Source organism: Miniopterus natalensis, chromosome 18 (assembly GCF_054644295.1).
Source record: "Miniopterus natalensis isolate mMinNat1 chromosome 18, mMinNat1.hap1, whole genome shotgun sequence".
Taxonomy (NCBI): domain Eukaryota; kingdom Metazoa; phylum Chordata; class Mammalia; order Chiroptera; family Miniopteridae; genus Miniopterus; species Miniopterus natalensis.
Genome location: NC_142098.1, coordinates 38,613,299 through 38,633,030, shown reverse-complemented (window position 1 = coordinate 38,633,030; position 19,732 = coordinate 38,613,299). Strand labels below are relative to the sequence as shown.

The following is a 19,732-nucleotide window of genomic DNA, read 5'->3' as shown; positions in this document are numbered from 1 at the left end:
CACGGGAGCTTTTTGAAACAGTTCTCTTTACCCGTGATCACTGAGTGACGCCTGAGGCAGGGAGGCCGACAGAGAGTCTGGGGCGAGGGCTCCCCCACCGCCCTCCCTCCCCCCACGCCACATCGCCCAGTGGCATCGTGGAAAGAGGATTCTCCCATGCAAACCCCGGAGCCGGAGGGGAACGGGGAGCGCACTTCTGCGCCCCCTACCCCAGGGGCACGGACACGGCCACAGCACGGGGGGCGGAGGGGCCCCGGGGACACGAGACACTGGGGAGAGGGACCCCGCCCACAGCTGACCCCCAGCAACCGGAGACCGGAAGGAATGGGGCGGGACTGAGTGGCACGGGGGGCGAGGCTTGTAGCAGCGAGTCCCCCCTCCCCTCCTTTCGGACGAGGAAGGACGACTTGGGCCCCGCGACTGGGGAGAAAGGGGAGGGGGCAGCCTCTCCTCGCATGCGGCCCGGGAGGAAAGCCTCGCCCCCTTCCCGCGGGGAATGGGCACCCGTCTCCCACCGGGAACTGATCAATAAATTACAAAGTAGAGAAAAGGGAGGTGGAAGTTTGGGGCGGGATTTCTTTCTGCCCTCTTCTTTCCCCCTCTCGGTCCAGTTCATGTGGTTTGGTCCGGGCCCAGTCCATTTGTCAGGCGGGGACGCGCGCTCCCCTCTAGTCTGTGCAGATGGTCCAGGCCGCGCGAGAGCCCGGGGCCGCGTTGCCGGCGAGACCACGCTCTGGGCCGGAGGGAAAACAGCCCAGCCTCTGGGAGACTCTTCCATCCGAGGGAGGTCACCTGCATCGACGCCGGGCAGGCAGTACGTGGAGCAGTGAAGATCCATTGTGCCGCCCCATTCCCCAAGGTCGCCCAGGACAGTCCTCACCTGGAGGCCTGCACTAGCAGGAATAGGTCCGCACGGAAACGCCGTCTGCCCGGGAGTTCCCGGAAGTCTGGCCTGGAGGGAAAGCGAGCAGCGGTTCAGCCTAGAGCGAGCAGCGGTGCAGCGCGCGCGCAGACGCACGCACGCACACACGCACGCACACACACGCACGCACACGCGCCGTCCTCCCAGGGCTTCTCCAGTCCTCAGCCCCCAGCTTCCTTCCTTGGAATTCCCCTTCCGAAATGACAGCTACAGCCTGAGTTTTCGCCGGTTTCCCTCCCTTTCCCCGCAGCATTGGATTCATCCAGGGTGCCCCAGGTGACACTAGGCGAGTTCACTTCCCACCCGGGAAAGGGGTGCGAGATTAAGCCATTCCACACGCAGAAGAGAGTTGGCATGCTGGAGCGGTCCATTTGTCATGAGTGGGAGAGAGTGGGCTGGGCCATTTCACAGCCTGGAGGGGGAGGCCTCCGGAATGTTGAGCTGGCCCTTGTCCCATCCAGAAGAAGGGGAAGGGAGGAAGGACTGCCGCTCTGGGGGGGCCGCCCACCTTCAGATTGCAACTTTCGAAGAGGGAGTCCCGGAGAGCCCAGGGCCCCTGCTGCAGCGGAACGAAAGTTGGGGGGCAACATCTCAGCGGAGTCGGGGGTTACGCCTCGGAGGTCCTTCTCTCGGAACATCTTCCGCCAGGATGGGGAGCGGCTGAAGGACTTGGCGCTGTCCTAGGTACACGGGCCAGGCATCTAGCGTGGGACCAGGGTTCTGACCCCGCCCTTCCTTTGACTCCACCCCTCTCCATATCTCGCAGCTTCTTCAGCCTCACCCCATCCCGTCCCCGCCTCCAACCACATCTCAGCAAAGCCAAGCGGGACCCCTTCAGCTCCGCCCCTGAAGGTGCTGCTGCTGCGCCCACCTCGTCCAGCCGCCTGTCTGTGCCCAAGGAGATGAGGTTACTGAATTCCTTTTCCAGGAGCTGCCGGGCCTGGGGAGGAGAGGTGGGAGAGGGGTTGCAGCCCGCAGACTGCGAGGTGGGGATACCCAATATGACCCGGGCCAAGCAGCAGCTCACCTGTGCATTCTGCGTGGGGATCTGCAGGAGCAAGGCCAGGTCGGAGTAGTCAAAGGTCTCGTCCAGGGCCAGCAGCGCCCCGTGCACCCCGCTCTCCGTGAGGTTCGTGGCAAATTCCTTCAGTCCCAGTCCAGACACCCAACCCATGACCCGCTCATTGGACCACACCATCACATCTGAGGACCAAAGGGATCCTCAGCTGCAGGCCCATCCAATTTAGCCCATACCTTCACCCCCATTTCCTCTTTCCTGGCCATGCCCCATATACTGGCTCCCCCTCTCCCCCCATGGTTTATGGTTGCGCTTTTCTTCCCTGGCCCCCCTCCGCTCCTCTAGTCACCCTCTCTTCAGCCCTGCCCCAAACCTCTCCACCTGACTCCCAGAAGGACTCTTACACTCTGCTACTTACCTCGGATCTGGGTCTGACTTTCTTCCCGCCTCCTCTCCAAGTCTTTCCGGTCATAGTTGAGCCGTTTCAGGCACATGATCCCATAATGCAGACTCACCCTGAGCAGCACGGGAAGTGAAGTCACAAATGAGCCTTCACAACCCCAATGACTGCTGCTCCTATTGGGCCCTCCCCATTGACTGTGGTCTCCTGGGAGAGGTCAGAGAGTTGTTCCATTGGGTCAGTGCTAGTGATTGCTGACCTTCTCAAAGTTAGAGTATTTTCAACAGGCAGTTCCTATTAGCAAACCTGTAAGGGGTGTGGAGTCAACTAGCCAAGCTGTATCAGAATTTGGACTTTTCCTAGTGGACCATCTTATTGATATGAGGCGCACAGGAGTCAATTTCCTGAGAATCCAGGCTAAAGGGCCAAAGATACCCAAAGAATTTCCCATCACCAGTCCCATTGGCCAAAGACTTGATAGGAGTGTGGCTTCCCCTTAGACTGTCCCCACTGGCCAAGCAGTCCCCACCTGTGGAAGCTGTCCACCATCTTGAGTTGGCCCCGGAGCTCCTTCTTGTTAAGATGATCTAACATGCGGGCATCCACCAGCGACTCCATGAAGTAGCTGCGGTATTGGGGCAGCCCCAGGCTGGGCAGCCAGTCGTTCCCCACCCACTCGTGGTTCATGTCGCCATATGCCAGGATCTGGGGCCATGGGCAGGTGGAGGAGGGGTCAGTTCCTCTGACCCCTTCCCATGTATGTACGAAAGGGTACAGTCTAACCCCCCAACCCAAGGTGGTTCTTTTTCCACCCCATAGCGGGACAATGGCCAATCTCTGTCAGGACAATGGACCAATCCAAAGTTGTCTCCTACTCCTTCATAATGACAGAACAGACTCTTGTCTACTCAAAGTGTGGTCCTTGAACCCACAGCATCACTACCACCTGTGAATTTTCTGGGATTGCAGAATCTCGGACCCCAGCCTACTGAATCAGAATCTGCATTCTCACAAGATCCTCAGGTGACATGAACTGTGCATTAAAGTTTGAGACGCACCAGTCTAGCATTGTCCCAACTCAACAACAGATCAGTCCAATGTCACTACTGCCCCAAGTCAAGACTGGATTCTTCCAACACAGCTCTCCCCACAGCAGAGAGTAATGGACCCATCCATCACTCTTGCACTGTCCAGAAAATACTAGTTTAATGTGTACCTGGTCCAGGACAATATTCTGGATCAGCCCAAAGTCCTTCACTGACTTTAGTATAAGGAAACAATCCATTCCTCCCCCTGACCAGAAACAGAGCCCAGGCCAACACAGTTCCTCCACCTCAGGTGAGTTCATGCCTCCACCTTCTTGAGAACAAAGTGGAGATCCTCCTCCCCAACTTCTCAGCCTGATGTGCTGCCTGGTCCCTAAATGCTTTCCCCTGTGCCCAGTACACTGGGACAATCCTTTCCCCTCAACCAGCGGGAAAAGGGGGCACAGAGTCTCCCTTTAGTCATAGCAATAGAACCACCCCTGGGGGGCCCCGCAACCCACCATAATGGAATGGCCCGTGCACCACGCCAACAACTAACAATGGAACCACCGGGCTTCCACAAAGACCCCCACCAAGCCACAGCGAGACAGTCCAGAGCCGAGCTCCGCACAGCGACCCCCCGCGGTGGTGATGAAAGGTTCCAGCGAGGGTAGGGGCGGGGCTCGGAGAAGAAGGGGCTTCCATGCAGCGTGCACAGCCTGTTCATGCGCCCACGTCCCCCCTGCGCCCCCTACCTGCTCCCAGCTGATCTCCTTGGTCTCCTGACCCGTTAGTGGGAAGAGCGGAGAGAAGGGATGGGTTAAGGGGCAGGTGAAAGAGGGCGGGAGGAACGAACAGACGGACAGACCGCTACAGACTCGCCTCCGCCCCGCCCCTCCCTCCCGAGAGAGAATTAGTGCCACCCTCAAGGCTGCCGGCAGGGGGCACTCACAGGCTTAGTCGTGGCCGTAAGGGACTCCATCTCCTCGTGTGTCATCCACACGTTTCCTGTGGACTGAGGGGCCGGGGGCGTTATGGAGGGTGAGAGGGCTTCCAGATAGGGAAAGGGAGGGGGTCGTGCTCCTGGAGGCTCAGGTCATGTACAGTTATACACATTCTACTTTCTGGCTCAAAAAGGCCAGCCACTGCTTGGGCAAGACAGTGACAGAGAAAAGGAATGATTGTTTATTGAGCACCTGCTGTGTACCAGAACTTGGGCTTTGGGGTTGAACAAATTCAGGTTTCCACTGGGGACCTGCTGGGCATTTTGCCTGTGGCCCTGTACCAATGACATCACCTCTCTTCACACAAATGTACAGAAAAGATTGAGAGTGAGGTGGCAGATATAGCAATAGGGCAAATGTTCAGGGGAGTGGGGACTTGTATTCACACTTACTGAGCACCGGCTCCCACCAACCCCAGGAGTTAGGAATTCATATATGGATTCAAATATTTATGCCCTGGCTGGGTTGCTCAGTTGGTTGAGCATCGACCCCTGCACCAAAATGTTGCCAGTTTGATTCCCGGTCAGTGATCCCAGTAGGCGGCTTGCAGGAGGCAGCTGATCATGTCTCATTCTCGTATCTATGTTTTACTCTCCCCCTCTCCCTTCCTCTCTCTTGAAAAATCAATAAAAAACCTTACACACATGCACACACATTTATGCAGTGCCTCCTGAGTGCCATGCAGTTGTAGAGTCTGGGATATGTAAGGAGAAATTTGAGTATAGACTGATTGCGTTAATGTTCTTAGGTATGAGCGCATGGTGGCTATGTAGGAAAAACTTCTTATTTTTAGAAGGGCCCAGTGAAGGAATTTTTCCGGCTAACTTGTTATGATGTCCACAAATTACATCCAAGTGCTTCAGATACACACATACACGTGCAAACAGCAAGTGCGACAAAGGTTAACAATTGCTGAATTAGGCACGGTACACATAATTTTCTGCATGGAATGAAAGACTAAAATATTAGAAGGCAGTAAATGCCACGGAGAAAAAAATAGGTATTAATGTTCTGGGATGATGGGCGGCTGACTAGTTTAGCTATTGAGTTAGGGTCGCCTCTTGGAGATGGTGGGTGACACTTGAGCTGAGGCCTCAAGGATGACAAGGAACCAGCCTTGGGGAAAAACGGGGAGGGGCGCTCCAAGCAAAACCAGCAGCTGGTGCCAAGGGGCGGAGTCAGGAAAGGTGGGAGGCAGGGGCCTTTCATTTTAAGGGCCTTGCAGGGAACCATATGGATTTTCTCCTGGATGGGAACCCTCTGGCTGCAATTTAAGGGTTAGGGGGTACAGGGGAGGCAGGGAGACCTGAGAGAAGACACCCCCCCATCCTCCGCCCCAGATAATCCAGGTGGCATGTGGGAGTAGGTCTGTGGGAAGGAGCTGGAGTAAGCAGGCCCCGATTGGCTAGTCTGAGGACAAGAGGCGGGGCCTTGAGGCGACAAGGGCTGGGATTGGTCGCTGGGCACTGACCGTGCGGGAGGAGGCGGGAGCGGAGGGCGAGGTGAGGGAGACCATCTCCTGGATGGCGAGGCGCAGCTTGAGCCGGTGCAGCGGGTTGCTAATGCCGATCTCGCGCTGGATCTCTGTGTCCGACAGGTTGGCCATGATGGCACCGCTCTTGACATTGGCGCGGCAGGCGGCCACGTACCACGCGGGCATGCCAACCCACAGCTAGACCAGCGAAGGGAGGGGGGAGGGACACAGAGGCCGGAGAGAGGGACAGTGTGACATAGGAAGAGAAGCGGGAGAGATGGGCAGGGACGGAGACAGAGAGACGGGGAAAGGCAAGCGGGACAGGACAGAAAGACACGGAAAGTTCGCAGTGGGAAGAAGCAGGCAGAGCAAGTCAAAGGAGCACGAGGGTCAGAGGGAGACATGCAGACAGGAGGAGAGTCAGAAAAGGAAAAGCCCGAGTCAGAAGAGAAGGAGAGGGGTAGAGAGAGACAGAGATTGGGAGAGACTCGGAGATGAGGGAGGGACATGGGAAGAAATATGGGCCGTGACAAAAACACAGAGATGAAAGGGGCGGCAGAAAAATAGACGGGAAATCGCAGAGAGAGGGCGAGACGTGGGGAGCCAGAGAGAAGCAACAGGAGACCAGGACCGAGGCAGGCATGGCCAGAGGGACAGGGGTGCGGGGAGAAGAAGAACAACAGGGAGATCAGCGGGACGCCGCACCCCTCCCAGGACTCACCCCACCCCACTCCACCCCTGTGTCTGGGCTTGGAGGATGGTGCTCGGTGGGCCCAGCCAGCCCTAATGGTGGGGCTGTGGCAGGGATTGAAGATCAAGAATCAGGGCATTTCTGGGCCCTACCTCCAGCCAGGAGACCACGGTGGGGCCATCCCAGGCAGCAAAGGGCAGGCCCTGGCGGCAGGCCTCTTCCAGAAGTTCATGCCTGGGAAGAGGGGGCCAGGGCAGGAGCTCTCAGGGGTAGAGACCCCCAGCCCTATTGGATGGCCCCCTTCACCACAACCCCCTCTCAAAACACTTTATGAATATAGAAAACGTGGCAGAAGGTTAAAATAAAATGCACGTGAGTCTGTAAGTCCTCCCCATCTCCCCATTCCCACACTCACTTCCTCTTGTTCCTTCGGTCCTTGTCTCCTGGACCGGTCAGCTTGGCAAGCCCCAGAGGGTCAGTGGCCAGCGTCTCATCTGAGGGTGTTCCAGCTGGAGGCAGGGAGGGGCCAAAATTTGGAGAATCTCAGGGGGAAGTAGAATCTTTCCTGCTGGGGTTGGTAAGAAGGAAGCCAGGAAAGCAGAGGCCCCAAGGGAATAGTAAATGAGGCCACAGAGAGGGAGTGATAAAGCCAGACAGGGACCAATGTCACCTCCCAGGCAGTAAATTAAAGACATCCCCAAAATAGAGGATTCATTGGTCTGGCCTTGTCAGGGTGGCAATGTGTGCTAGTAAATGTTTAACTGGCTCCTTGTGGAAGAAGGAGATATTCCTTGATTTGTAGCATTTGCCAATACCCATGGTGTAAATAATGCCACTATGCCAATTTCAAGCTACCAGTGTGATGTCAAGCAGCACACAACATTCCTGAAGTTAACTGTTGACTCTTACAAGCCAGTTCAAGCAGGCTCCAGCACAACAGGTGCTGAGCCTTTAGGATGCTTCTTCTCTCTTTATTTAAAAAATGATAAATGATTTAGCCCTCTAGTCACCCAGGCAGGCCACAGAGGGCACTTTCCTTGTCCCTCCTCCTCTCATCTTCCTCTGCCAAGTCCTGTCCCTTCCACATTGTAAATGAATGGCCAAGTCAACAAGGACATGAATGAATGTCAAGTGAACATGTGAAGAAGAAGAAACAAAGGAAGGAAGGAAAGAGTGCGATCAGGGTGCTCACCCAGAGAAGAGCTGTCCCGTCCTGGTGGTCCCATGCGCCCCTTCTCCTTCTTGCCAAAGAGACGGCCTATAGATGACTTGATGCTCTTCTTCTTGGGGGCTTTGTGCAGGGAATCTGGGGTGCCCTCACTGGATAAGCAGGACAGAATGAGGGCGGACTCCATCTGGCATGTTTCCTTTCATCCCAAGTCTATGTCCGCTCCCATCTCATCCTCCCAAGCAAGCCCAACCTTGTCCCATCTCTTGTCCCTGCTGACCTTCCCCGTGAGGGCCCCCCATCTTCCAGAGATCCTCCCTGCAGTGCCAAGGCCTGGGTCATTCTCTCAAGGCGGGCAGAGCGGGGAGTGGGAGGTGGGGTGTCTCCTGGGATGGCTGGCCCTTCCCCTCGTGGAGCCCCAGCTTCCTCCTTGGGGACATGATTCTGGGGATAGAGAGGTAGAGAGGCTGGATTGAATTGGAGGAGTCATGTTGAGGGCTCCTCGTTAGTTGGGACGTTTACTAATTAAGGGGTGCCTGAGATGTCTCTGGTTTGGGGCACCATTTCTGAAGGTAGCCTAGATCAAGTGGGGTGAGTTTTAGAAAAAAAAGCCAATGATTGCAGTCCCACTGGAGCATAACAAGCGCATATTTATAGTTTCACAGCTTGTGTCGGAAGTGGGATCTGCATGGTCTGAAGGAAAGCTACTAGGTTTGGAGGCAGGAAAGCTTGGGTTTAAGGTAATAAAATAAGGCTACTCATATGAGTAACTCAAAGTTCAATTATGAGAATATAATGGTAGTTCTCAAATGTATGTTTAGTCACAGAATCATTTTTTAAAATCCTAAGCAGGAACTTAATGCATAAAACCAGTAAAGGTAGACCAGGTCTAACTAAAGTGCAAATTAGGGCTCAAGAACCCGGTGGCTCAGCCTTCCCTTTGCCCTTTGAGGTGGAACTTTTAGGGAAAGCTAAGATTGCTTTTGAAAACCACTGCTGTGAGGAGTTATTGTTGCTGTCTGTTGGGGAGTCCCATTTCTGACCTCCTACCCACCCCACCAAGCTAAGGAGACCCCAGAACACTTACAGCTTTGTCGGTGCCCTCACGGGCAGGGCTAGGGGGTGCCAGGCGGGGTGTTGAGTGGCCAGAGCTGGGAGGGGAAGGGCTGGCAAGGGTAGAGGTGGTGAGGGAGGGGGGCAGTGAGCAGCTACTGCGGTAGCGGCCCAGTGAGTCCAGGCCAGAGCCAGACACTCGGCTCTCCAGCTCTTCTGCCCTTTGTTCTGTTGTCTCTTTCTCCTCTTGTATTAGCCTGAGGAGACAAAGGGGGAGACTGGTGAGAGGACTGAGGCAGACAGTGGGAGGGGGAGCCTGGGGATCCCAGGGGGCCAGGAAGCTTGGGGAGGCAAAAAGAATTCTGGAGAAGGCATAATGAGGTTAGAGGGTCTTGGAGAATTCATGATGGCCTCACAGGTTCAAGGGGAGTTAAGGGGTCATGGTAGGCTCAAGAGGTTGTGGAAGTAGATTAGGGACAATGATTAAGGTCTGCATTGGGATTACCCTGATGATAACCAAGTGCTTCTGGAAAATCACAAAAGGATTTTTATGGGCAAGAGGTCAAGTTCCAAGGAGGATGTCAAGAGCAAAGTCATAATAAGATCAAGATGAGATCTGGGATTCTGATGTCAACCTAGGATCTGGGAAGGTCTTAGAGTCACTTGGTATGTGAGAGGCAATGACTCAAGTCAGAACAACTTTGAATGGAAGGTGGTTGTCATGTTAGTATATTTGCTGGGGCCAGGGAGGGTGCGTTATTAGAGAACTGCCAAATAAAGCAGTTTCTGGGGAATCAGGCTATAATTTATATGGTGGGTGATTCTTAATAAATTGAGGATTCTTGCTATATTAGGTAGAAATTCTTGATATGGAGAGTTGCAGTTCTTCATGTGTTAGAGTGAGGTCCTTGATGTTCTGGAATGGGGTGCTTGTGTTGTGAATCTTGGGGTACCCGGAGTCTCTGGGTACTGGCTGTGTGAAGTCATGAAATCTGTGGTGTACTGGAGGAATGTTGATGTACTGGGTTGAGAAGTTTGGTATTTGGAGGTACAGTCTTTGCTGTATTGGGAAATCATATAGGAGACTTCTGGGTGTATCCTGGGGGATTCCTGGATACTGGAGGGAGTATTGAGCTGGGAAAATTCCTTGAGGATGGTGGGAGAGGATATGGGCTCTGGCCTTCACATTAGACTCCACAGCCAGAGGGGCTGTGGGGCCGGCGCAGGCAGGGCAGTGCTCACTTGATCTCCTTGTTGATGGCTTCCAGCTGCTCCTGAAGCATGATGGCCAGTGTCTGCACGTCAGCCTGCCCGCTGGGGGAGAGCAGCTCAGCCCCAAACATCCCCTCCGCCTCCTCCTCATCTGAGCCATCCAGTTCCCCAGGAAACGGGGGTGGCATGGACCCCGCAGGGGCAGATCGCTCCCAATCCTGTCTCTGTGTGGAGGCAGAGTAACCCCAGGTGGGTGGGGGCTGAGATAAGCCCTAGGTTGTCCTTCAACTCTCCTGACCTTGCCATCCTCCATGACCCTGCCCACATCCCCTGACCCTGCCTGCCCTCATCGTGTGATCCAGCCCGCACACTTCTTCCAGCCCAGTTTTATCTTTTGACAGGTTCCTTTTCTTGACGACCCCACCTCCCTGAGGGCTCCACCCTCTACCCTGATTTCACTGTTTCCTTTGACCCAGCCCACTTACTTTCTTCATCTAGGGTTCCACACCCTGCCCACCATCCCCCAGACCCTATCCCTTTCCCCACCCCATCACTCCTTTAAGGTTCTCACCAGGCAGCAGGATTTCCATGAAGAGGCATCCAGGCCCGTGGGGATGATGGAGTCATGGGAGAAGGAGAGAAGACAGCATGGGTCCAGGAGACCCCACTTCTCAGCCCAGCCCCCTTCCAGAGCCCCATGTGGTAGACCACATTTCTCACTGTTGCCCTCCCAAGCCCTACTCAGTCCAGGCCCCTCAGAAGTGGCTGCTGACCTTGGAGGGCTCATCCTTGACCCCTGACCAGCGGCTCCTCTTGCCTGCTCGGCCACTGCCAGCCCCATAGGGGTCCAAGTGGGTGCCAGAAGGTAATGTAGGTGCCTGGGAATAACGGAGCTCCAGGGCACTGCCAGGGAGAGACCTGTGGGCATGGAAAAGACAGTCAGAGACCAAGGGGTCAGGAAAAGGAAACAGAGATAAGAGGTCATGGGGAAGGGCCCAGGGTCAGGGGGCTAAAAGAGGGATCTGAGGTCAAAGGTCAGGAAAAAGGATCTGGAGTCAGTGGTGATGAAGTCAGAGGTCAAAAATTAGAGAGCTCAGTGGAAGTCTCAGGAAGACAGGCAGTAGGTGTAGGGGAGAGCTGGGGATCAGAAAGGATGAGCTTGGCCAAGGAGGTCCATGGGTAGAGTTGGGGCAGGAGGACTACTGTCACCTGGAGTAGGAGGATGGTGGCCTCCCCCGCAGCTGGTCAATCTCCATCTGCATTCGCTCCATCTCCGCCAAGAGCTGCTCCTATAGGGAGGCGATTAGAGGGTCAGGTCAGAACGCCCCCAAAGGAACAGCCCCTCCGAGCTGGTTCCAACCCCAGCCATCCCAGCTCCAATGCCCTGGTCCACCCCTCCAGGCCCCTCCCTACTTTGTTGAGCAGCAGCTCGTCCTGAAGCTTCTTCATGTTGGCAATCTCCTCACTCAGTGAGTTCTGTGGGGGATAGGGGTGCCGTGAAAGGGAAAGCCTGAAAGGAACATGCTCTGGGGGCCTGAGAGGAGCCCAGGGGCCATGAGAGGAGCAGGATTGGTGAACTGGAGCACATGGGGGTTGTGGGTCCAAAGATGCAGTGGGGTAGGGGAGTCCCTGGGAGCCCCAGAGCTCTGTGTCTTGTGTAATCAAATATTCTGTTTGAGCGTCCATAGGGTAAGAGGCTTGGGGAAAAGCCAAGAAATCAGGGCATGGGTGCCCCGGAATTCAGCTCTTGGGGTGTTTAGGTGAGTGGACCCTGAAATACAGCAGAGACGTCTGTCGGATTCGGGATGCCCAGGTTTAGGGGAATCTCAGATAAGGGTTCTGGGGGAAAGATCTGCGGACCAGGGATTCGGGTAAGAGGTGGTCCAGGGTGCAAGGGCGCACCTTCTCCTCCAGCGCCCCCATTCGCTCCTTGAGGTGAAGCTGTAACCGTTCGTTGGACTCGCTCAGCAGCTTGTCCACTGTCTCGGACAGCCGCTTATTGTGGTCATCGTTCATCTTCTCCCGCTGCCGGGCCTGCCCGAAGGAAGGGGAAACAGGGCCTGTCAAGCCCACTTGGCCCTCAGCACAGCCCGGGCTCTGAGCTCTGGCCCGCAGCCCCCCAACCCACCCCTGCATCTAAGCTCCGCCCCCAGCCTCCGGCCCCTCCCCCAGCCTCAAAGCCCCGCCTCCGCTGCGGCAGTCGGCTCACTCACCCGCTGAAGCTCTTGGTTCTTCTCCTCCAGCTGGGCCTCCAGCTGCCGAAGGCGCTCCTCAAAGTTCCCATGACGCTCCTCAGCCTAAGGGGTGGAGCCCCTGACATCTGACTTTGCCCCACGAGGACCCGCTGCCGCCAAGACGGGTGCCAGGCCAGGCCCGCACAGCTCCCTGGCGGGACTCCAGACCCCGCACCCGTGACTCAGGCGCTGGCCCTTTCTCGGTTCACGTTCCAGGCCACCCATCCGCTCAGCCCAAACTAGAAAACTGCCCCCCAGACCTCCGGGCCCCGCTCTCCGGGCCCCGCCCCCGGCCCCCTCACCTTATTGAGCGCCGCCACGCGCTGGGCCAGCTGCGCCTCGATCTCGGGCAGGGTCTCCGCCTTCTGCAGCGTCTGCTGCAGCTTCTGCTTGGCGTCGTCCAGCCACTCAGCCAGCTGACGGCTCTTCTCCTCACTCTAGGGGTAGGACAGGTACGGGGGGAAGGGAGGGGCTAGGTCACGCCGGCCGCGACCGCGCACGGCCCGCCGCCCCTTCCGGGCCGCGCGCCCACCTGCCGGTACAGCGACTCCTTGCTGGCCAGCTCGTTCTCCAGCTTGTCGTTGGCGTCGTGCAGAGACGTGGCCTCGCGCTGGGCGCTCAGGTAGCGCTTCTCCAGCGTCGTGATCCGCTCCTCCATGTCCTCCCGCTGCGCCAACGCCTGCAGAGGTGGCAAAGGAGCGCGTGGACTACAGCTCCCAAAAGGCCCTGGGGGTAGCCTAAGCTTAGAACCCCGAATCAGGCACCCCAGGGTATACTGGAAAACGAAGTCCCCTGACATCTGGGCGTCAGAATGGTGGAACCAGGCCTGCCAAGAGCCCCCAGGAACAGCCATGGTGATGTCCCCTGCCACCCTCCGTGAGTTTCTAGGGCAGCACTGGCTTAGACCCTCCCCATGTGAGTGGACCTAAGGCTCATGGGATGGGAAGTCTCCTCCACTCTTTTTGGACCACTTGCCACACAAAAAAATCCAGGACAGATGTTTCAGCTACTTCTGGCACAGCCCAGGCTTAGAATCACAGAGCAAGTGCCCTAGGGTCTCCTGGGAAACAAGGTCCCTTTTATCTGGGGGGCCACATCTCCCAAGCCCCCCCCCCAGGGTAAATCAGGCTCAGAACCCCAGAAAAGCTGCTCCGGGGTCTCATCGGAGATGAGCTTCTGTCTGGGAGCCCTTGCAGTGGTTGATGACATTTTCTAACAGGACCCAGGGCCATTCAGGCTTAAAACGTGAGGTGAAGGCCCCGGTGGAGGACTCTAAAGCGCGCGCTATTCTTTCTCATCCACTGCCTTGGAGAATCCACGCTTACATTTCCCAGCAGGCCCTGGGGCCTGGGAGCTAGGATCAAGGGGCCTAAGTTGGGGTGGGGTGAAGTGCAGACAAAGGAGCTCAGCTGAGAGGCACAAAAGAATTTCCCAGTGATAACATAACTAGGAACAGTTACTGAGAGCCTCCTGTGTGTGTGCCACATGCCAACCCTCTGACAAAAGTCCTAAGTCCCATTTTACAGGCTAGGAAGCTGAAGCCCAGAGAGGAAAGGAATCTACAGTTTGCGAACTGGATTTGGGTTCCACCATCCATGAGCTCTGTGACTTTGGGCAAAGGTGGTGAGGTTTAGGGGGAAGGGAGGGACAGAGGGCAACCCACCAGGGGCTCCGGCCTCACCTCCTTGAGGTCGCGCTGGAGCTTGGCATTAGCTTCCTCGGCCTTACCCAGCTCGCGGTGGGCGGTGCCCAGCTCCTCCTCCAGCTGGCTCATCTGGCGGCACAACACCGCCAGGCGCTCCCGCAGCTGGCACACCTCCGCTCGCTGCCGCTCCAGGGCCTCCTCCAGCTCAGCTGTGCGCCGGCTGGAATCCCCGCCAGGGCCCAGGCCATTGGCAAGCGTCTGGAGCGGGGACAGTAAGGAAGAAAAGGGCAGAACAAAGATGGGGAAACAGATGTAAAGAGAAGTCGTGGAGAAAGTTGATGGGGGGTGAGTGGCCAGAGGAGTGAACCAAAGGTCAGTAAGGGTCATGGAGGTCACAGTAGTTGGCTATGTGACCCGAATCAGGTCTTAGGAGTTCAGATGCCCCAGGGTCAGTGGGGATCATATCAATCATTAAAAAGACCATCACAAAGTCAGAGGGCAGAGTGGTGGCCATAGGAATGAGGATCTATGAAGAGCAAGGGTTGTGAAGGACTCCCAACTCTTACCTGCCCATCCCCATCCTTGCCGGGCTCCTCCAGCCCAGACCGGCGCCTAGACAGCTGCTCTCGAAGGTTCAGAGTCTGGGAATGGAAAAGGGAAATCAGGGCAAAGGAAGATCAGTTCCTTCCCCCTGGCACCAGCCCTCTAAGGAGAAGTCATAGGCACTTCCCGTCCTGCTGGGGCTACCCTTAGACCATGTGCTCTCATTACATCTCTCCTTAGCTGCCCAGCAGGGAGGGAGTCCAGCCTTACTCTTGCCCCTTTAGCCCTGACTTTGTCCATCCAAACTTTTCCTCCGGAGTGAGTTCTTCCTGTTAGACCCAGCCCCTGGTCCTCACCTTAGTCTCACTTCCACTAGGCAGTTCTAGTAGCCCTCTGTTCTCTCCATAGTTCAACCCCATTGGTCCTCTGCTCTAGTCCTGGGTTCCAACAGATTCTGGAACCCCAAATCAGCCCACCCCCTTGGGAGCTCCTTAGTCCTTCCTTCCCTTTCTTGGCTTCACCTCCTGGTTGCTCATCTCCAGCTCCTCTTCTAGCACAGCCACCCGCTCCAGCGCCATCCGCAGCCGCTCCCGGACCTGGGGATGGGGCAAGACAGGAGTGAGATAGAGATCAGATCCAAACTAGGACAGTTGGCCATGATGCAGAGCACCCCTGGAATGGGCGGGATAGGGCAACGTTAGAATTCCTCTATCTATAATGGATGTGCAGTCCCAGCCACTGGTAGCCTCACCCTAGTTCATGTTTCCATTATCGACCAGTCAGGTCTCAGTCTCATAGCCAGTCAATCAGAGTCAATTTCTCCCCACTTAGAACATCCCCAACCAAGCACAACCAGAATCTCTCCAATTCAGGTCAGCCTCAGCTACCCACGGGTTTCCCTTCTACACCCAGACTCTTCCATTCTCATACCTTTTCATCCAGAGCCTTGTGGTGCTCGAAGAGAGATTTGAGAGCCTTGAGCACCTCCACCTCAGAGGAGACCCCGCCCGGGGACTGGGCCTGGCGCTTCACCACGGTCATGCGCAGTGACCTCTCATGCCTGGACACCAGGCACTCCAGGTGTTCCAGCAGAAGCTACAGGGATAGGGCACCGGGTCAAAAAGGCAGGGGAAGAGTGGCCGGGGCGAGGGAAAATGTGGTTCAGACAGGCAAGTCGGACACATGGAGAAAGAGGTAGAACCAAGCAAATGGTAAGGAAAGAGACAGGTCAGGAAAAGAGAGGGATATCCAGGTAGGGGCGGGGTCAAGGAAGGAGTGGTACAGGAATAGAGACCGTTATGGAGATAGGGGAGAGACAGAAGGAAGGAGGGGGCCGGCGGACACCAGCCAAGAAGTGGGAGCAGGGAGAAGACAGGAAGGCGAGATGGGGAAAAGATGGGTCAGACAGCAACACCGCGAGGCCCCGCTCCCAACAACACTCACCCGCGTGTTGTTCCGCTCAGCCTTCAGCTCTGCAATCTCTTCCTCCCTCTCCAGCAGCTGCTCCCGACATAAGTTCAGCTCCTTCGTTAGAGCTGCAAACTCCTGCCCAGATATGGGCAAGATCGGGGCAATCGGATCAATCCTTTCCCCATCTCCCTCATCCTACGGGACTGAGTTTGAAGGCCCCGCCCTACCTGCTAAGCCCCGCCCCATCGAAGGGCTCAAGCCCCGCCTGTCAGCGGCGAAGCCAGCCCCCTGACTCCGCCCTTCCCAGAGCCAAGCCCCGCCCCTCGGGACCGCCCTCTCCGCGCCTTCGCCGTTCGAGGCCCCGCCCCGGCCCCGCCCAGACCTGGGGCAGCGCGATGCTGAGCTGTCGCTGCAGCGAGTCCTTCTCGTGGCCCAGCTCGCGCAGCCGCAGCTGCGCCGTCGCCAGTCCGTCCTGCGCCTCGCGCAGCGTCTCCAGCAGGCGCTCGCGCTCCGTGAGCATCGTGACCATGAGGCGCTCCAGCTCGCCGCCCGCTTCGTCCGGGCCCAGCGCCGAGCCCCGCCGGCCATCCTCGCTGATGGTGGGCATCACCTCGCACATCATGGCGGCGGTGCTGGCCTTCAGGGGCAGGGAAGGGGCAGGGAACAGACAGGTCTGGTCAAGTCACAGGCAGAGGAACTGAGACACGGCCACTCTACATAGAGGAAACTGAGGCATTGCATAGAAGAAACTGAGGTCTGTTCATTCTGATCATGGCATAGGATAAACTGAAACCCGCTGCTCTCAGGAAACCAGTACTGGCTATACCTGGGTGAGAGCATTTGGGGAAACCGAGGTCAGACTCCATCAGGCACTTCCAGCAAATCTAGGCTCAGCCTAGTCCACGAAACCGAAGCCGGGTGACCCAGGCACTGCCTGAGTGAATGTGGAAAAATCAGCCTCTACCTATTTTGGCCCTGCTGAGAACCCCCCTCAACCCACTACATGAGTGACAGAACTGAGCCCCAGCCAGGAGAACACAGAATTAGGTCACTGGTTAGCTGCTATCCAGCTCAACTCCCCCCTCCTTCAGTTTCTCATCTGGACCACAACTCCAGAAGAATCTAAAGACACACTCCACTTGGGGAGATGGAGAGGAGGCGTAGAGGAGGGTGGGGTAGGCTTGCCATTTCCCACAACCCAGGCATCCGAGATCCAGCTCCCTCCTTGATCGGGTCACGAGAGTCTAGATCCTGGAGTTCCTTTCCCAAGACTCAGGAGTCTGAGCCTCCAGGCCCCTCCTTCCCAATCTCAGGAGTCAGAGATAACACCCCCTCCTTCCCTGGAACATGAGTCTGGGCTTTAAACCTCCAACCTTAGACTCAGAAATCCCAGCCTTCAGACCCCTCCTCCCCCAGAACCCAACAGTCCAGGCACCCAGACCCAGGAGTTCAGGTATACAAGCTGTGGGCGGAGATGAATCAAGCTATCCTGGGCCACTCCCTCTAACACATCAGGTTGGACAGGTACAGCTGGCCCAGCCGAAAGCAGGAGGGACTTTCATTCTATTCCCTCCTTTCCCTCTCTCCCTTCTGGCAGTGGCATAACCGGTTCTAAGAGAAGATAATTCCCAGCCCCACCCAATTTTCGGACTGTGTCCAAAGCCAAAGCCTGGTTCTAGGGCCTTAGACTCCTGTGAGGAGAGGAGAGAACTGAGAGCCCTGGGACCTGGGAGAGAAAGCAGCTGAGTCCCTTGGGCCTTTGAACAGGTACATCAGAGAATCTAGACACCTGAGTCCCAGCACTCAGAGGCCAGGTTTAGGAATATGTTTATAAGAGGGCAGGCCAGCCTTAGGCCCAAAAACCAACATGGTATCTAGAACCCAGAACCTACTCAGGAAATGCAACACACGATGCTTTAGGGAAGCTGTTCTAGAACTTCAAATTCACTGAGAAGGTAACAAAACAGCAAGGCTGGGCAAAAATCTAGAAAACAACTGGCATGTAGACACAGCACAGAGTGCATAAAGGACATTTACAATGTGAGTGGGTAATTCTGCACTTAGGGCATATTCTAGAAGTCAGGTCTGGAACTTTGAACCAGCCAAGAGCAATCAGTAACTTAAAGAGCAACTGGGTGACCTCAGAATGATATCTAAGAATATACCTAATGCAATGCATAGCAAACCTAGTCAGGAGACATAATCTAGAACACAAGACCTACCAGGGATGAGGGTATGACATCGAGTATAGCAGGGTTTGCAGTCTTGGTTTTATTATGTGTCTAGATAATGCTAGAACTCTAGATGCTCTGGAATTCAGAACATGCCCTGGGGGTGAAGGAAAACCTAGAAAGTAGCAAGGAGTTTGTCTGGAACTTAGTCGTGCGTGGGGGAAGATGTAGAAGGATGCAAGCTGAGATTTGAGAATTTACTGGCATAAGGCCTGAGCTGGCAAAGGTGAGATGGGGTGTTCTGGAAATGAGGACATTTCTAGGCTGAAGCATTCAGAAGAGGGGAGAGCCTGGAGACTGATTAGAATGCTGAAGTAGCAGAGAGAGAAAGAAGCCCACCGTCCACCAAGGGACAAGTTCTAAACTAATATCACACTAAGGAAAAGGTGGACAGAGAAGGTGGGAATGGATGGGCCTAGAACCTAGAACCTGAGGAAGGAAGGTGTAAGATAGAACACTTCAGTGGGAATCCTCTAGATTTAAGATTGTAGAATTGGATGAAACCTAAAGCAGGAAAGTGCATTCTAGAATTGATAGCACAATTCAGAGAAAGACTAGAGCACATAATTGGAAGGCACACATTCTAGAATTTAGAATGTCCCTGGGAAGAGAATGGAATGTAGAACAATGCCAAGGATGTGGCTGGAACCTAGAACACACCTAAAATGAAATTTTAGCAAAGGATAAGCAAGGACTGGTTTCTAAACATTTGGAACATGTCTGAGGAGATGGTGGAATCAGAATTTGGCTTGAGGGGATTCTTTAGATATTTGAATTCATCTGGGAAAAGATATGCCTAGAATTTAGCATCTAGCCTAGAACTTAGAACATGCCTTGGGTGAAGATGGAACAGAGATGTTGACTGGGAGTGTTCCAGGATCTAGCAAGAATCTTGAATATGGACCATTGCAAGGGCATTATTTAACTGGAAATATGGAAGATAGTGAGTAGGTTCTAGATCATCTAATGAGTCTAGGTCACAGAACATATTTGGAGGAAGGTATGTATGTTTGACTCATAGCCTGAGGGAAGGCAATGGGGTGCTGGAAATATCTCAAGAAGCTGGGTCTCAGGGGAGAGAATAGAGTCCCGGGGAGCCCAGCAACTGAGATGAAATAGGGATGAAGTAGGAGTTTGTCAAGGCCACTGGGAGATGTCAAGTTGACAGGGGAATCATGAGGCCATGGGGACCTGGGTTCCTAAGAGTAAGAGATGAGGAGCTAGAAACCTGGGCAGGAGGAGGGCAGAGCTGGGGGCCTGGACTCCTGAATCCTTGTGGAAGTAAAGGACAGGGAGTTGGGAGAGAGGGCTGGGGCAGACGGCCTCAGTATAGGCTGGTGGCCAGTACAGAAGCTAGGACCTGAACACCTGGGTTCCTGAGGGGGTGCAGGACTGGGGACAGGGCATCTAGGTCTCCAGGGGGCAGGGGAGGGGGCGCAGATGCCAAAGTATTGTATTAACAATTACATTCTGAGTCTCTGAAAGGGAGAGTCATGGCGCCTGAATCCCTAAGGGGGCAGATGCTGGGGTACTAGGAGTCTGGGTATATTTGTCTGAAGAGCACAGGGGCTGTCGAAATGGGTGCCTAAAGGGGGTAAAGGCTGGGAACCTGGATCCCCAGATGCCAAGGCCCCTAAGGTGGACAGGGCAGGAACATTCAGAAGCCCTGAATCTTGAGGAAGGTGCTGGGGTCCCGGAAACC

At 55.5% G+C, this 19,732-nt stretch overlaps 1 protein-coding gene across 2 annotated transcripts; it reads right to left on the bottom strand.

Moving 5' to 3' along the window:
* Positions 1-65: 65 nt before the first annotated feature.
* PPFIA3 (PPFI scaffold protein A3) lies at positions 66-16,696 on the bottom strand. 2 transcript variants are annotated; one of them, XM_016206078.2, is made up of 28 exons: positions 16,182-16,696; positions 15,833-15,934; positions 15,320-15,484; positions 14,911-14,985; positions 14,413-14,487; positions 13,883-14,104; positions 12,734-12,880; positions 12,504-12,638; positions 12,181-12,264; positions 11,870-12,001; positions 11,381-11,443; positions 11,177-11,256; positions 10,741-10,885; positions 9,998-10,185; positions 8,790-9,012; positions 7,983-8,146; positions 7,727-7,854; positions 6,950-7,043; positions 6,687-6,768; positions 5,841-6,041; positions 4,318-4,380; positions 4,121-4,147; positions 2,870-3,045; positions 2,359-2,456; positions 1,950-2,125; positions 1,794-1,862; positions 1,431-1,602; positions 66-952 (listed from the first exon to the last, which is right to left on the bottom strand). In XM_016206078.2, exons 1-28 carry the CDS (start codon positions 16,419-16,421, stop codon positions 894-896), a joined length of 3,585 nt encoding a protein of 1,194 aa, XP_016061564.1. In that variant the 5' UTR covers positions 16,422-16,696; the 3' UTR covers positions 66-893. The 2 variants fall into 2 exon arrangements, with proteins under 2 accessions (XP_016061564.1, XP_087682943.1); XM_087826817.1 differs by having other exon boundaries at positions 1,794-2,125.
* Between the last annotated feature and the right edge of the window lie 3,036 nt (positions 16,697-19,732).

Excerpts from the sequence above, each read along its gene's own strand:
- PPFIA3 (XM_087826817.1), bottom strand. The coding sequence starts at position 16,421 with ATGATGTGCGAGGTGATGCCCACCATCAGCGAGGATGGCCGGCGGGGC. Across the intron at positions 14,105-14,412 it reads GCAAGGATGGGGATGGGCAG|ACGCTTGCCAATGGCCTGGG; the intron begins GTAAGAGTTGGG and ends TCCCCGCTCCAG. Across the intron at positions 9,013-9,997 it reads GCCATCAACAAGGAGATCAA|GCTAATACAAGAGGAGAAAG; the intron begins GTGAGCACTGCC and ends TTGTCTCCTCAG.